At 39.6% G+C, this 17,527-nt stretch overlaps 1 protein-coding gene and 1 pseudogene across 1 annotated transcript; one reads left to right on the top strand and one right to left on the bottom strand.

Moving 5' to 3' along the window:
* The first annotated feature begins 558 nt into the window (after nucleotides 1-558).
* Nucleotides 559-12,595, top strand: LOC127631442 (P2Y purinoceptor 14-like). The gene is made up of 4 exons (XM_052109553.1): nucleotides 559-792; nucleotides 1,952-2,337; nucleotides 5,348-5,984; nucleotides 12,587-12,595. The coding sequence occupies exons 1-4, from the start codon at nucleotides 559-561 to the stop codon at nucleotides 12,593-12,595; spliced, it is 1,266 nt and encodes a 421-aa protein (XP_051965513.1).
* Nucleotides 12,596-12,640: 45 nt separating this feature from the next.
* LOC127631441 (uncharacterized) lies at nucleotides 12,641-15,384 on the bottom strand (annotated as a pseudogene).
* Between the last annotated feature and the right edge of the window lie 2,143 nt (nucleotides 15,385-17,527).

Here is a 17,527-nt window from a genome sequence, read left to right as displayed (position 1 = left end):
ATCACCTTTTACTCATTTCTAGTTTTACTAATGTTGCCACATCAGATCTTAAGTTGGAGATTATCAAATTCACATACTTATCTCTCCATATCTTTTCTTCAGGGCAAATGTAATAATTGTTAATAGTTTGACAGGTTCCATCAGACTATTTGCTTGCATATAGCTGGGCTATGTTCCCAGTGCTATTTACATGTCACAGTTTGTCTCCACAGTGTTCAAGGACTCTTATTTTGAAGCTTTCTCTTGCACTACATTTCCCAGTATCCACTGCCCTAATCACTTCTTGTTATCCCCACCTGTATGCCATTCCCTCATTAAGTTTCCAAGTGTATACCCTCTAGTTTTGTTTAGTATTTGTCAGTCCTTGAATTGTTATGTTTGAAGTCTGATGTTTGTAGTGTTACGTTTGTATTGTTGGGCTTTTAGTCTGTTCCACTCCAGCGTCTGTTCAACTCCTGTTTATGTGATTAAAGGATTTAAAGTTCCTACTCCTGCGTCTCCTCTCTTGCTCTTCCACTCCTTGGGCATCAAAGGTTCCAGAAGGACTGACCCCAAAAAATGGAATTACCAGCCGTTCAAATCCTCCTCGTTGAACAAGGAGATCGTCCAGTTGAGCATCTTGCAAATTTGGTGCACTATGAGGACCACTTTTTGGTCTATTTCTTCATATCTGGTCTGAAAAGTGCGCTGAAGGAGCAGATTCCTCCGGCGGGTCCTCGCTGGATGCTGTGCAACTTCGTGGAGGTGGCACTGAAACTTTGCTTCTCACCATTCACTGTGGGTGTGGAGGATGTAGACTTTGAATCTCCTCCCACAGTGGACATCCTCAAGCCTTCCACGGCCCCTGTCTCCAAGCCTTCCACGCCCTCCGTCTCCGAGGTAACTCCACTCCATTCGAATCCCCTAAATATTTTTTTTTTGGGGGGGGGCTCATAGGGGCCACAGCCAGCGGTAGCGACCACGGTCAAAAAACCAGTGCCCACGCCTGCCACGGTTAGCGAGCCAGTGCCCATGCCTGCCACGGTTAGCGAGCCAGTGCCCACGCCTGCCACGGTGAAAGAGCCAGTGCCCACGCCTGCCACGGTCAAAGAGCCAGTGCCCACGCCTGCCACGGTCAAAGAGCCAGTGCCCACGCCTGCAACGGTCAAAGTGCCAGTGCCCACGCCTGCAAAGGTCAAAGAGCCAGCTCCTGTAGCCTCGTCCATCCCAGAGCCAGCGCCTATAGCCTCAACCATCCCAGAGCCAGCATCTGTAGCCTCAACTGTCCCCGTAACCACACTCCCTGCTGGCCGAAGGAGAAAGAGAAGGAAGAAGGCACCTTCTCCCCAGTATCTGCCAGTGCTCCCGGTCACGGAAGTCGTTCCCCAGTCTCTGCCTGTGCTCTCTTCCATGGCTCCGCCTTCCACGGCTCCACCCATCAAGCCTCTCACGGCTCCTTTCACGGCTCTGCCCCTCGAGCCTCTCAATGCTCCTTCCATGGCTTATTAAATAAACACTTGGTTAATTTGCCAAAACTCTCTTGATTTTGTTCTGGAGTATTAGACCTTTCAGTCCAATCGAACTACAATGAAGCAGACATGTTACCTTTAGTGGACAACAGATGGTTTATCAGTTGTTAGTATCCTTGCAATGATGGATGTTATGCTGCCTCAGTAGCTTGTCCGAAACCAGTTTCTGGAGGTACATTTGTACGCAAACGCTGTCTGTACAGTCACTGTCTGTGACTGATAAGGCAGTGAGACAACAAGACAGCTACCTTTGGTTTCGGATGCAGCCACTGTGACAGCCTATTCTTCAGCTGTTTGAACACTGGCTGAGTAAACAATGTAAATTACATTAAAATGTTTTGACATTTGTCCTTTTTAAGTTTATGTATGAAGCACATTTATTTCACAGTTAAACCTACTTTAAAAATATCTGAATGAAACTTATCTATCTCTTGCTTATCTAGATGGAGTCACCAGTTCCTTCAATCAACTTCACCTTCACCCGCACCACCACCTACACACAAGCATCCTTTAGTTGTACAGAGGTCCCAACCCACCCTGCTTTCATATTTGGTTACTCACTAGTATTTCTGATCAGTCTAGTGCTGAATTGCATCACAACACGAGTGTACTTCTGCACCAATCAACACGTTAAGTCCAGCGTCACAGTCTACCTAAAGAACCTAGCCGCAGCTGACTTCTTCCTTTGCCTTTGTTTAGCTTTAAGGATAGCTAACAATACTAACTATTCCATGACAATATGCAAAATTTACTGCAGTTTTGGAGCAGCAGCCTTCTATTTAAACATGTATGCAAGCATTCTCTTCATGGACTTTATTGCAGCAAACAGGTATACTGTAAATCACATGCTATGTTTTAGAAGTATGAACAATTTGCATTTTATTTCCTTTTTAGTTCACCCCCTGCTCTTACACACCAGAGAATAATTTTCAAGTGATCATAAAGACCTTGACTAGCTTCTTCGGGTGTGTTTGATTTGGGTTGCAACAAAACTCAGTAGTTCAGGGATTTGTATACACAATCTTTGCTTAATAGGCTGACACCATGTGTCATCATGTTAACACCTTAAGCCAGTGGTTCACAACCTTTTTGACTCCAAGGCCCCCTACTCTCGTAGACAACATTTGATACTTTCCACAGGATGTGTCAGTTTGTGTTGTAGGCCTACATCTTGATTTTTAGCTGCTTATAGATTTTTAATCAAGTTATTTAATTATTTTGTCATTTTGAAATTATAATTTTGCTGAAATTTTATTTAGCCTTTTATGATGGATTGCAGTATAGTACTTTTTATAAATGAACTGACACAAACAGTCATTATGTTGGCTTGACTACCATTATCCTACTGACTTTAAGGGTTTTTCCACATCCATACATCCTACATAGCCTATGACTGATCGGACATACGGCTCCCCGTCTGTCGCTTACTTTGATGTTGTGTCGAGTGAAGCGACACTAGGGGACTTCTTTGAAGGCCTTGGTTACCTCTGAACTTGAGAAAAGGCTAATGAGATATTGGCAGACAGAATTTGCATGTCCCTCCCCGGACATATGGGTATAAAAGGAGGGAATCACGTGTCTGTCCATTCAGATTTCGTTCTCAGATCCGAGCGGTTGTGCGATCAGCGAGCTGAGATCACTTACTGTTCCACTCACCTCTATAGAGAATATGTTGTTGGATCTACGGCGCATATCAGCGCTTCTACAGTGATTCTAAAAAGAGAGAATTTCTACTGAAAGAGTTTATTTTCTCTAAAAGAACAAACACGCAGCTGCCGTTGAACGTCCTTTTCAGGACGCGTCTTTGTAAAGATGCCCGCCCGCCTCTGTGTAATTCCTGGATGCGGCCCCCCGCGTCGCTCCTTCCCACGGGATTGAGGACGACCCGGCAATGGAGGCGATTTGGGGATGGCGGCGGGCTTGGTTTCACCAGGTAGATCCCCATGAACCACCTGCCCCCTGTTCTCTGTCAGAGACACTTAACTGGAGTTTGGTCCAGCAGACACCCATGTCATCCTAATACCGCGACCGGGCTACGTGCCCAAGGTTCCTACGACCCCCCTCAGGGACCAGGTAGTGAACCTGCAAACACTGCCCCTGGAGGAAGCAGACCCAGCCTTTTCGTTGCTGTGTCCGATGCATGCTTTGTGTACCTATGTGGACCGCACGCACAGCTTTAGACATTCTGAGCAGCTCTTTGTCTGTTTGGTGGACAGCGGAAAGGGAACACTGTCTCAAAACAGAGGCTTTCCCACTGGGTCGTTGATGTCATCGCCTCGGCCTATCACACCCAGGCCGTGCCTGCCCCCTTGAGGGTTCGTGCAAACTTGACGAGAAGTGTGGCATTCTCGTGGACACTGGCCAACGGCACCTCCCTAGCAGACATTTCCAGAGCAGTGGGCTAGGCAACACCCAATACTTTACAAGTAAATCTTTACAAGATTTTACAAGCTCAGGGTTGAGTCGGTCTCGTCCCTTGTTCTCTCAGGTACGAGCATGTAGAACTCGGGAATGCGGAACATCTGACCGGGTGTTCCGCTTGCACATAGTGCCTTTCCCCTCCACTGAGGTGATCACGTGCGCTCTTTTCTCCCAGGAGAGTCCACTATTTTCACGCTCTCTGGATGTTCTTCCTTCCTAGCCCTCTAGTCGGCGAATTCCTCTCTTTACCTCCCCCCAGCCTGGGCAGGTGGTGGTCTCCATGGGGTCTTTTCCCCCTGAAAGAATGGGAGTTAGAAAAGAATGCCTTCCCTGATGCGTGTGATAGTGTTAAGATGGTCCCTGCCTCTTTTAACTCTATGTGAGAAACATAGAAAGAGAAAAGACACGGCTGACGCGGCCTGCTCCCATGCTTGGCACGTCACTTTGTTCCCCCCTTCGAGATACTGGGAACCTAAAAAGTTTATGATGATTTTATGGGGCGTTGGGGAAGGGTACGTGCTGTCTGACACAGCCTGTGTCATGCAACTGCCTGCGTCAGCAACTCATGTACACGGTTCAGCACATGGCATGATTGAATAGGGACCCGTAGTGTCGCTTCACTCTACACAACGTTGAAGTGAGCGACAGCCGGGGAACGTCTAGGTTACTGTTGTAACCTCCGTTCCCTGATGGAGGGAACGAGACATTATGTCCCCCTGGCCACGATGTTGAACCTACTGCTATGGTCGAACCTTATTCTTAGCTCCTCTGAATGGACAGATGCATGATTCCCTCCTTTTATACCCTTATGTCCGGTGGAAGAACAATCAAGCAAATTCTGTCTGCCAATATCTCGCCTTTTCTCAAGTTCAGAGGTAACCGAGGCCTTCAAAGAATTCCCCTAGTGTTAAAGATGACAGTTTCTAAAAATGTAAACATTACATACTATGAGACAGTGTTCTATGCACATAACAGTTATTGAGGTAGCAGACAGTTATAAAGTGACAGTAATTAAAGTGCAACTCAGGACACATGTGTTTGTGTGTATTACCATTTCACACTTTTCACAAAGTAAACTTCTCAAATGACAATTTTCTTGTCATGAAAACTATTTGAGTGGAGTTGTTTAGCTTGCTGAGTATGAAGCCAGTGCCCATTGATTTTTAATTGTGTGTCAGCAGGGTTTTCTACGTTGTCTGATTTTCTTTGAACAGTCTGATTTTTGATTGTTATCAGTGTATTGTTGTGCATGTAAGTGCACTCAGTGTCCCTCCAAGAGTGGAATAAAATGTCCCAGATTTAACACCATAAATTCTAATTTAAAGACAACCAAATAAGTTGATGTTATATTTTTACCTGATTGTTGATTAATCGCACAGTGCATTTCAAATGATTTTGACAGTATTCTCTCACACCAGGTACTTGAAGATTGTCCGGCCATTGGAAACTCATGTTCTGCAGACAGTTCGTATCACCCACCACATTTCCATTGCAACTTGGCTGTCCTTGTTATCCATATCCTCCATCTACTTAATCCTTTTTTTCCAGACCTCCTGGGATCATGATCAAAGGCCAGTCGGAAAGGCATGTTGTAGTTGTGAGTCCATGCACAGTCCCTATCTTAGCATGGCCTACAAAATCATCCACTGTGTATCATTTGTTGCCTTCATATTTGTGTTGATGTCTCTTATTTTTCTGTATTGGAAGACTCTGCAAACAATCAGACAAGCTCAGCTCTCCACACAGGCTCTAGGCCTATCCAGCAGCCCTAAGTTCAACAAGTCAAAGCGTAACATGTTAGTTCTAGTGGGCGTTTTCTCTGTGTGTTTTGTGCCCTATCATCTGGTGAGACTGACCTGTATGTTCACTGGTGACTGTGAAGATAAGGCTTTGGGCATTCTGAAAGAGTTGACTGTCCTACTTTCAGTGCTAAATGTATGTTTTGATCCTCTTATATACTTTTTCTTCTGCAAGGCCTTTAGAGCCAAGCTGAGCCTCAGAAAGAAGAAAGAATTGCAAAGATCAAGTGAAAATCAAGGCAGGGGCTGTTCTAAGGTGGGGCTAGGGGATGCTAGTACCCTCCCTCCCCCCCTAAATTCTGCATCATATGTAACAACATGTTAATTAGCCCCACATACCATAATTTACATTCCCTTTTATGGCTGTTTGCCAGAAAGAATAAAAAATATAAGTATTTTATAGGTGTTTGTGATTGACAACTTTTAAAATAAATCACTTATCTATAATACTGTAAACACTTCATGATTCTGATTTAAAAATGTAAAATAAAAGGGCGAGATGATTACAGAAATGAAAAGATGAAAGTTATTTTCAATAGCAGAATGTATGAAACAATTACATTAAAATCTGTTCATGTGCGGTCTAAATTTCCCTTAATGCCGAGTGAGATAGTGTTGTTCTGAGTGTTGTTGTGCATAAAACATGTTCAAAACAAACCTATCATATCACCTCTGAAGACATGGATTTAACCACTGGAGTCATGTGGATTACTTTTATGATGCATTTATGTGCTTTTAGGAGCGTCAACATTTTTGCATCCATTCACTTTTTGTATGGGCCTACAGAGCCAAAATATTCTAAAAATCTTAATTTGTGTTCTTCTGAAGAAAGAAAGTCATACACATAGTAAATAATGAGAATTTTAATTTTTGAGTGAAATATTTCTTAGCACATAGGGGGCCACAGTGTCCTCTTGAGATACAAAAGATCCTTTTGATTTAGTGCTTGTATCTTTTAAGCACAGAAATAGTTGTGTTCTCATTCTAATGCATGATGCACAGTTTGTGACTGGTGGAATGTTCTGCCTAAAGTATTATAAAGATTGACACCTTTCTATCAGGCATTAGAAAAAAAACTTGATAAAAGCTGAGCATAATTATAAAATATTTTATCATCTCTACTTTCATGGTCATTTATTATTCAAATTAACACCATCTACATCAGGGGCCGGTATTATTAAAAAAACTAACAATATTATTAAAAATATCACTGTTTTATTCTATTACATGCATACTTTTAAAGCAACTCAAGTTATTCAGCCAAAAGTAGTGAGTGGTTTTCTCATTTCCTTGTTAATGTTGATTGATTGATTAATAGCCTTTATATGACATAGCCTACTAGACAGTGCTCAATTTTGTTTCATGTACACTTCAAGTCCAACATTTGAACCAGTAGCGCTCAAACATTAGCCGGCAGCCACCTGTCAATCAAACAGCACGGAGCTACAGACATCAGGAAATAAAAGTAAATCTTTAGATTTTATCTAAATCAACCAACCAGTGGTTGTCTTGCCATAGCGATCGATGTAATGAACACATCTGGTCTAGATGTAGAACATAGGCCAAGTATAGAAAATTACTCAAAAGTTTATCATCGATATCGATCTTTCTTTTTTTATTTTTCAGATAAACATCAATATTGTTTTACCACCCTGCCCTATTGATAACTTTGCCTTAATCTCTCACATCAACCCAATAATCTCAGTGATAGATAGACAATTTACAGGCTATATTATAGACACACAGAATCTAGTATCAGAAAATATGAAATATGAAATTTACCTCGATATGTTTCTTCAAATTAGAGGCAGGATTAATGCTGATATTTGGCTTGAGCAAGTTAAACTCACATGACACAATCATGCAATTGGCCTTTTTCATTGCAAAAAGCCCTTTCAGGTGATGAACTTTGCTTGAGGCATCCTCCACAATTGGCCCCAGATCTACAGCTGCCCTTCAAGTGTGTGATTTGATTTGACGGGAGTCACGAGACTCTCTCTAGACATTCATGTTGATAGGAAAAATAAAATCAGGACGGGGAAGTAGCAAACACAGATGGTGGGAAAATAGCTCAGTAAAAGTACAGTTACAGCACTTAAAATGAACTCAAGTAAAAGTATACAATTTTTAAACTATTTAAAGTACAATTCCTACAAAAGAACTACTTAATTACAGTAACGCGATTATTTGTAATTCGTTACTTTACATCCCTGCTGAACAGCCAGCCGGAACATTATTTATGTTCACAGATGTGATGTAAAAACGCAAGGATGAATGACATAAGCAAGCTCAAAATATAAACGATTTGTGTTGGCTTCCCGTAGTGAATCAGGGAAAGGCAAAAACCAGGGCCGGATCTAGGATCTAGCCCCCCAAATGATCCCAATAGCCCCACCCAATTGAGAGAAACATTCACGCAACACCATCAAATTATTCTATAATCTATATTTAAAGCATCTGAAAACATATATGATACCTGGAGATCGTATCATATCAAATGTAAGCAGTGACGTGCGGTGATGTCTTAAAGAGGCTAGGCACTGAGTTATGAAAGCCAGATTACCTGATTTATTGTTTAAGCTAATAATACGTAATAACAGTGAACGTTACACACAAGCGCGGCATATCAAGAAATGTACAAATCAGGATGTATATCGTTTACTCTCTCTCCCTCTCTCTCTCTCTCACGCACACACACACACAAGTGCGTAAACAGTGAACGTTATGCATTTATAAGATCCTTCAAAACCTCTCGGTTTTCCTTTACCTTTTCATTGTGGTAGGTTATATTCAGCTTCCTTTGCTCGTCAAGTGCAAGGTCGATCCGAGATTTTCCAAAGGTTTTCAGTGTAATTTGACACTGGATGTGAGCTGACGACTTTTCATGCTTGGTTAAAGCTGCGGGCAGGTTGTTCAAATCACAATATCCCGCTGAAGTCCAAACAGTCTGACTGGTTGAAAAAAGCAGGCAGGGACAGCAGTACAGCCGCTGATTGTTAGCGCAGCCACATAGCCAATCTTTTCTTACATACCAATCAGTTTGAAATGATCGGATACTTTTTGGGCCCTTTTGCTGTACTAGTCCATCTAAGGCTGGCGTAGACCTCCCTCTTGCAATTAACTCCTATTTGGAATTAAAATCGAGCTTGGAATAATTTCTTAATTCCGTGATAACGGCTGGTGCTGTCATTTTGAATTTTGCGGGGATTAGGCATGTACGCTAGCTGTGGTGTAATGACGTTAGCTACGCAAATGTCCAGGAATATCTCGATTTTAATTGGTCCATGTCTGATACGTAACGGAGATGATTACGGGCATAACATATTTACGTCAAAAGGCACAGCAGATTTGTGCTTTTTGCCGTACATGTTAAAGAATACAGGATCGAAGTGCGCATGCGCAACATGGGTTTTCCGGTTGTCGTCTGCGATGAATGGACCGTAAAAGCACTGCTTATTCTACCATTTGTTTTTAGTTGATTATGCGTAACTGCTACATTTGTCATCATAACGTCTAAACAATTGGAATAACACACATATTGCATGTATAAATCACAAGAATAAAAAGTAAAAATCCAAATACAAGTTTATTATTTAATAAACATTTTATTTTTGAATTTTGGCAGGGTAGGCAGTGCCTAGTTTGCCTACCCAGACCGCACGTCAGTGAATGTAAGTCTTGACAATGATAGTTGGCACACTCAGTCCTAAACCCTTTCAACATGATCACATGGGAAGTGGACATGCTACTGAATGTTTCAGCACCTCGAAATCAACCCCATTCCACTAAGTTATTGACAAGAACCATCTCTCATCAGACATCGCTGCATCAGCTCTAACATTTTAAATGTTTTCTTTTGTGCTGCTAATGGTGTGTTATGTGAGGATCCTCAGAGACACAGGGTTTTGTCCCATGAAAACCAGGAAGTAATAGCATTTACATAAATAATTGTGAGCATGATTCAGAGGTTGCATTGTCCTTCTAAGATTAAATTTTGAACCCACTGACGGTTTTTAGGTTTGTGCGCATGTCCTTGTTTTGGCTTCGCTATACACAACACATCATTTAAATTAATTTAAACTGACCGATCTCAGTTCAGAATATGCCGGGCTGTCAGCAAAGAGTTACATTTTCAACAAATGGAGTCATGTGGCAAAACAACATTTTTAAATTGAAATCTATTTTTGAGTCAAAAGATCCTAGTTTCATTCAATATGCTATTTTTTACATTTTTGTGATTTATCATGAAACAGCATGCTGTTAAACAGAATGACCACTATACTGGACAATAGTGCTAGTTTTTCATTAAAAATCCTATATTTACTGTACATTATCACATTGAGAAAATGTGTTATGCTTTAGAGGCTTTATATGGAGTTACTGTAGGATGAAAATAAGGTGCATTTCGAAGTGTTCTGGGAACAGTGCGGACAGACAGCACACTGGAGGTTAAGTCATTCACGAAATGGGGAGCAAGGAAGCATCCTGTATATTTCCTATGCAACTAAGTGCATTTACTCCCAAAATGCAAACAAATGTACATTTTCAGGCTGCAGATGATTTGGATCACTCAACATGTTTGGCAGACATGGGTCAATGGTAACCAGTACATAAATTCTGAATTTATAATGTACAATTATTTTTAGCATGGTTGGCAGTGATTGGTCCATGCTGGCCATTACTTTAAATCTGAATTATTTATGCTAATTTCTGACTGGTAGAATGCTTCTGCACTGGCTATCACTTGTTTGTTTGACAGTGCAAAGAGAGAACATTGAAAATTTTGTTTTCAGCTTTTAATGAAACAAAAGATAAACAAAGAACTCAGAATAAAACGAAACACAACACAGGGAACCAGGCACAGAACATGACTCATGTTCTGTGCCTGGTTCCCTGTTTTGTTAAGTTCTCATGTAAGTTAGTATATAAAGTTTACACAAAGGGCTTAGTAACTACTAGTTAGTTTGTTACTAAGTCAGTACTTAATTTGGTTGCACCACCTGTTCTTAAGGCAAGACTTAATAAGTAGGTCGTAAACGCTCCATAATACACTGTTAGACATTTCATATGTTTTTTACAGTAACTTACTGGCAACATTGTTGTCAGTAAGTTACTGTAATTGAGATTTACAGTACCATAACTGTATTTTAGTTTTACAGTAACTAAATACTACTGTAATTATATTATACAGTGCCGTTACTTTAAAAACCCTAGGTTAAAGGGATTGATCTACTGTAATCCTTTTATTAATTTAATTATTATTTAATTTGTACAAAATATACATTCAATTTTAGAATTTATTTATAGTTACACTAGATTTTCTTTTATAACTACACAAGTACTACTGACTTTCAATCCAAACAGACAAAATCTTTTCAAAATATCAAAATCTTTATTTAAAACATAGCAAATGTGTGGAAACTTTGCATTTAAAACTGTCAGGCAACATGAACTATGATGACCCAAGTCCTGAACAAAATATTTCATGAATCAAACATAAAGCTCAAGACAAAAATCTTGTGAGAACAGGAAGAATATCCGCAAAAACCCAGAAGGGCTCGGGCATATGGAGATTGAGAGAGGCAGAGTTCGGCAACAGCAGAACAATCCTTATCTTCACAGCCAGGGAATGAGAGGCAAGCTAGGGTAAAAAAAAAGGAGGGCAGTCCAACACAGTCGGTGGTGTAAAATGAAACCAACAGCGACTGGAGCAAACTGGAATAAATAGAAAACAAAACTAAAAACGGCAAAAGGAAAGCAGCACAGCAAAGACAGGAATACACAGCTCAAGGCAGGAAGAAGGTACAAAACCCTTTGGTAAGGACAGAGAGACAGAAAGGGAAATATAAAGGATGTGCAATCAGAAAAGTGAAGCCACCAGAAGTGTTCCAGCTGCCATCTATTTAGGCCTAAATGCAAGTGGCTGTCAATGACTGACATTTTGACCAAAAATGACCCAGTGGGTTGTGTATCAATCAAACAGGATTTGTTTTAGGACATTTGTCTATAAAGTATATTTCACTGCGGATATCTTTCTGTCATGTTTATCATCAATAAGCACAGGATAAACAATATATAAATCACCAGGACGTGTACATCTGCTGTAATTTATTCACTACTGACACAGGTAATTCACCTAACAAACTATATTTATGTATGTAATTATGCATGACATATTAAACATGATTATATATATATATGCGATTATTAGCAGAAATCGATTCAAATACAATAAATATTATAAAACGCACCTCTAACGCGTTCACGAGAGAGTCGAGTTTCGCCGTATGACATAGGCGTAGTGTATGCTCTGGTGAGAAGCGCAGAGGATAGAGGAAGACAGTGATTATAGCTTAAAAAGTTGTGGATATATTTCTTATAAAAACACATCACTTCAGGGGGCCTATATTAATCCCCTGGAGCCGTATGGATTACTTCAATGATGGATGGATTACTTTTTTGGGCTTCAAAATCTAAGGTACCATTCACTCCCATTATAAAGCTTGGAAGAGCCAGGATATTTTTTAATATAACTGTTTGGCTGAAAGAAGAAAGTCATATATAACTAGGATGGCTTGAGTGTAAATTATGGGATAATTATCATTTTGGTGTGAACTAACCCTTTAACTGTTATTTTTATATTAAATGTTAATTTTACCAATGTTTAAAACACTGTTGAATCATATACATTAAGTTACTGTATACTGATAAAACAATATTATCTAACACATAACAATTACATAACCACAGTGAATAACTGTACAAGGCGAATTAAGTTGTATGCACAGACTTTAATCTGTATTCAGAATAAATATTTTGACATTTGCAATACATATGTTGAGATGTCTTGTCCATCAGCTGATCTGATATTATTTACTGTAATGAAGATGAACAGAACTCGCTCTCATTTTTAATAAGGACATTTTCCCAAGTCTAAATAAATAACTTAAAAATTAAGTCAAAGTGAAGCCATCGCACCACCATATTGCTATGCCTAAACATTCTAGTTTAGGCATAGCAATATGGTGGCGCGGTTGCTTCACTTTAATTACGTCATGAGCAATCCAGTTCTTTATTATTGATCAAGTTCCTCCAATCAAATTCTGTTAGCTGGCGAAGGAAGGATGACACTCTGTTGTTGATGATTGTCGTCTTCCTCTTCATCATTTCTCCTGTCTTACGACTCACTCCGGTTTTTGCGGCGCATTTTGTTCCATCCTCTGGATTTATCCTCACCAAGAATCTTTAGGCAACAGAAAATGAATAATGGAAAACACATTTAATACATAATCAATATTAGGATACATATATTAACTGTCTATTCATGTATTAATTATATTTTGTGAAAATTTTTGCTAAACAATCTTATTTTTTGAGTAAATATTGTTGTAAAATGACAGTCACATTAGATGGACTCTACTTTTAATCACCGAACCATGGTCACGTGGTCCGTCCGCATTGTGATATTACAGTGTGTGCCATGGTTTGGTGATCAAGACTGTATAGGTGCTATATTCCAGAAGATACAAATTGATAGTTACAGTAACAAATTAGTGAAAAAGTATATTTTTACGATTCAGTTAAAATAAAAACTAAACGTGTGATAAACTTCACAGTAAAATGTAGATAAACCAAGAGAGGTACGCACTGTTGTATGAGTTCCAATGTTGCGCAGGCAGGCTCATGGTATTCTATGTTGAAAACATAGAAGCATCCAAAGAATACAGATAAAGCATCTGCAAAACCCAAGTGCTCCTCCAAAATGTAGGTCACCTTTCCATCAATGCTCACCATCCACTTTGTTGCAGAAATATATGTGAAAAACAAGTACAAATTACACACTTTTAAAAGGCATACCCCAAATGGATTAACATTAACCTTTCTCAAAATAATAAGCAAGTCTTTTAACAAGCATTATCAGTCTCGGTGTGGCTGGCAGGCTCAAGTCTTTCTCGATGGATGGCTTTGTTGCAGTTGTCTTTAAAACAAAACAAAAAACCTGTGATTATCACATGTTTAAAATACAGCCTAAAAATGACTAAATATATGTTTCATGTAATTTAAAAGATTATTTGCCTACTTACATCAGCCAAAATGAAGATGGAGGCCTCTTTTTCAAAGAGGTGCTTCATCAAAAGAAGCACAACTGCTATACCGGTCCGGCTCTGCTGCATGGCTGTTGTGTCGCTCTCAATGTCCCGTAGAAGACCATGAATGTCTCTGTTCTGAGTCTGTCTTTGGAAGAAATATATGATCCTCTTCCCCTTGGTTTGAAGAGCCTCTCCTACTCGATCACAGATATCAATACCTGTGAGAGTTTTGAAATGGGCACAGAGTCCTCTTTTTGTAAAGAGGAAAGGCCATTGTTCTTCAATCGAATTCATACTGGGGGGAGGGCAGCTGTTTATCATGTGACGTAGATAAATGTACGTCAAACTCATTGAATTGTCTATATCTGGCATGTCCGCAGCTTTGGGTCAAGTAGACTGAAATATGGCTGCCATATTTTTTCTTCTGTCTTCTAAAGAGTCAACAGTCTCTCCTTCTGGAAGACATTTTGGCTGCCAGTTTGTACAGCCATAGCTGTCTACTTTGCACCGTACTGTTTTGGTGGTAGTTCTACCATCAGTAGTTTCTGTCATTGTCCTTGGTCTCCGTATTCTCTCACTTACATTGTTACGGTTGACATGTTCAACTCTTGTTTTAAGCTGATTAACAAGTGAATAATAACCTATTCCCAACTGTTCACCTTCCTCAGTTGTGTCAGCAAAGGTCAAAGGGCATTTTGACACAATCACTTTCACTATCTCTACACAGGCAGCCCTGTTGGGATTTGGACAGTGTTTCTGCATGGCAGCCTCCACAGTTCTCACCATGGCTCTTCTGTCTGCAAGGTTAGCCCTCTGCCCTTTTAATATTACCTGTGAGAGTGAAGCAGGCATCTTGTCCCATGGAATCTCGAACTGACTAATCCATGAGTTCTGTGTTTTTGTCAATGATAATCCAGGATTTTGGGATTGTGTATGAGGAGGTGTTAGGTGGGCATGTCCAACTGTCAGTTCTGTGTCCAAGGATGAGAAGGGCACTGTCTTTTCATTCGGCACGCAGTTGACATCAGTGTCAACTCTGCTATTCAGTTCTTTAAAGAAAAGGAATAAAAAAAAATTATTCACAGTATGTACAGTTTACAGATAAGATAATTTAAAATTGCTTTAATAGTGATTCTCAAATCTTCTTTTCTTTTTTAAACAATATAACATCAGTGGTTGTTTTTCAGGCTGTTGTGCTTTGAGCAGTTTCACAATATCAATTCGTGCCCAGATTACTTTGTTTGTTTGTCCTTTCTCTGCTGTAATTTTAAAGTCTACATTAAGCTACATCAAGATTTATATACAGAAATACCTCATACAATATCTTCAACATTTTACATTGCTTTAGATGTATTTTCTCTCACCTCTATGTTTGAAGGCCTGGATGACTTTACAGCACTCTATTGGTGTTAAATGATGCTGGAAGTCATCCCTCTCAATAAAGGCAAGGTCCTCTTTCTTTGTGACTCCAACCACTGATGACAGGTGTTCAGTGACGACCATCAACCTCTCATAGTCCAATTCAGGTAGCACTCTCTGAATTTCCTGAATGCATTCAACATCCATACCTAGAATGAAGAACACACTGAGTGATGCAAGCAAAGATTCAAGATGTTGTACACCATCAGTGGATAATAGTCTTGCAACCTATCTGCATTAAAATATGCATATTCATTTTCTGAATTACATAGGTAGTAGACTCCAAGATCAACTAACAGAACTGAGTGATGTATCAAAACAACAAAGTGCACCTGTTTCTTATCAGTAAGTATCAGGGATATTTTCCCAGAGACCAATGTGTCACCAGTGTGCTTTAAAACAACAACAAGGCCTTTAGTGTACTTGGTCCCTTTATAAGTCACTGCTGAAACCTCTCAGGTTTTGTGTTTATCAATATCAGCTGTCTTTAGCAACATCTGTATATCCCTGTTGTATGACGTATAATGCGTAGTCGCATAATATGACGTTTACCTTAATTGATCCATACATTGTTCAAATATTGTTTGCTCACGTACCTGTCAGATGTAATAAATGATATAACCATTAAAATACAATAGGCTACGTAATAAGATTTCATTGATGGTATATTTAGCCCATGCAATACTGTATCTAAAACTAAGACGGGGCAATAAATAAATAATTATGTATACAACAGGCTGGAAAAAGAGACATTTATTAATTTAATATCTATTTCATGTTAAACTTTACACCGGGTGGAGTACACAGGAAAGTGCACCGTTAGATCGGTTTCATGCTAAAGAAGTTTTTACATAATGTTTTCTCCCATAAATGTAAACAAATGTCAATGCCAAATTCATCATATATGTCGAAAGGATTGAAGCCTGCTTTTTTATTCCAATGTTACTCCTGGTCAGAGGCTTCCGTAAATATTTAGTTTATACATAGGGTTTTGTTCTACCTAAGTTTATTGGTGCAACGCTCAAATATTTAGTAGTGCATGAACTGTGACGTGGTGCCCATTTACGCCACAACTAGGCTGAGTTGTAATGTACATATAGCTGGTGCAACCGGCCCCTGGGCTGTAATTACTCAAACACCTCTCATTATATTGATAGCGAAGGAAGACCTGATAAGTCTCGCCAGAGTGTCAGATGGAGGGATAGAGTGGCTCAGAGCAGTGGTCTATGAGATACCAGCAGCGAAAGCCAGAGACTGCAATATTGAAAGCCATATTGAGTTGGCCACTAAGAGCCATTTCTTTGTTTTTATTACCCTGATGTACTGGTGTGTGCGTGTGTGTGTTCTGTTTGCTGTCTCCTGACTCCTCCATTGCCCACAAACTTGGATCTTTCACAGTGGTGCCGAAAACCCGACCTTATCAGGTCACCCTTCACCATCACTATAATGAGAGGCAGGTGTTAGAGTAATTACAGTCCAGGTGACGGGCCTTACTGCTTTTCCTCTCCCGCAGACAGACACATGACCATGCCCCCATGCCACAATGATAAACAATTTGATAATAATATTATTGTGACTTGAGGTTCAGGGTGTACTTTTGTTTTGTAATCCTAAACGTATTACATGTTCCACAGAGTTGAAGAGGGTAATCAAATTTGCCTTCCTGTTCACTGTATATCATTTGCAACTAAAAACAACTTGTTTTGCAACTCATGTGAATATTTCACCCAGAAACTAGAGCTCACACATGCCCATCAATTGTAATAGTCAATGCTGCAAAATATATGTTTGCAAAGTGGATCAGGGTACTTTCCAAATGTGCATCACTGTAAACACTTTTTTTTTTTTTTTACTTTTATAAACTGATGGACAAGTCAGAATAATTTTGTCTATGTTCATGCCTAAGATGCTGTCGATAGAGCTAAAATAGTATTACATCTCTGAATATGAAGTGCCAACACTCTGTTAGTATTTTTAGTAGGCCTATTTTTTGTTTTTAAAGCCCAGATTACTATTATATTTAAATTGGCAATTATATTTCAATATATCAATTATTATTATTACTATTAATTGGCTATGTCAAGTCAATTACATTTGCATAGTGCTTTTCATAACACAAATTGGTTCAAAGCAACTTTGCAGAAAATTATGCTGTATTGTCTTAAAGTACTTATTTTGCCATTTAAATGAATAACGCGATTGAAAAGCATGCCTTATAAATGATTGTCTTTAGGATCCGGTGTAATGTACAATAACTGTACATCTACTGATTTCCTTTTGTGTTTATTTT

Source organism: Xyrauchen texanus, chromosome 38, assembly GCF_025860055.1.
Source record: "Xyrauchen texanus isolate HMW12.3.18 chromosome 38, RBS_HiC_50CHRs, whole genome shotgun sequence".
Classification (NCBI taxonomy): Eukaryota; Metazoa; Chordata; class Actinopteri; order Cypriniformes; family Catostomidae; genus Xyrauchen; species Xyrauchen texanus.
Note: the sequence above shows the minus strand (reverse complement) of the source record. Positions and strands in the feature narration are given on the sequence as shown.

Bases quoted from the DNA above. Each gene is read 5' to 3' on its own strand.
- LOC127631442 (XM_052109553.1), top strand. From the start codon at position 559: ATGGAATTACCAGCCGTTCAAATCCTCCTCGTTGAACAAGGAGATCGT. The intron at 793-1,951 runs GTAGACTTTGAA...TTGCTTATCTAG, and splicing joins TCACTGTGGGTGTGGAGGAT to ATGGAGTCACCAGTTCCTTC. The intron at 2,338-5,347 runs GTATACTGTAAA...CTCTCACACCAG, and splicing joins GACTTTATTGCAGCAAACAG to GTACTTGAAGATTGTCCGGC.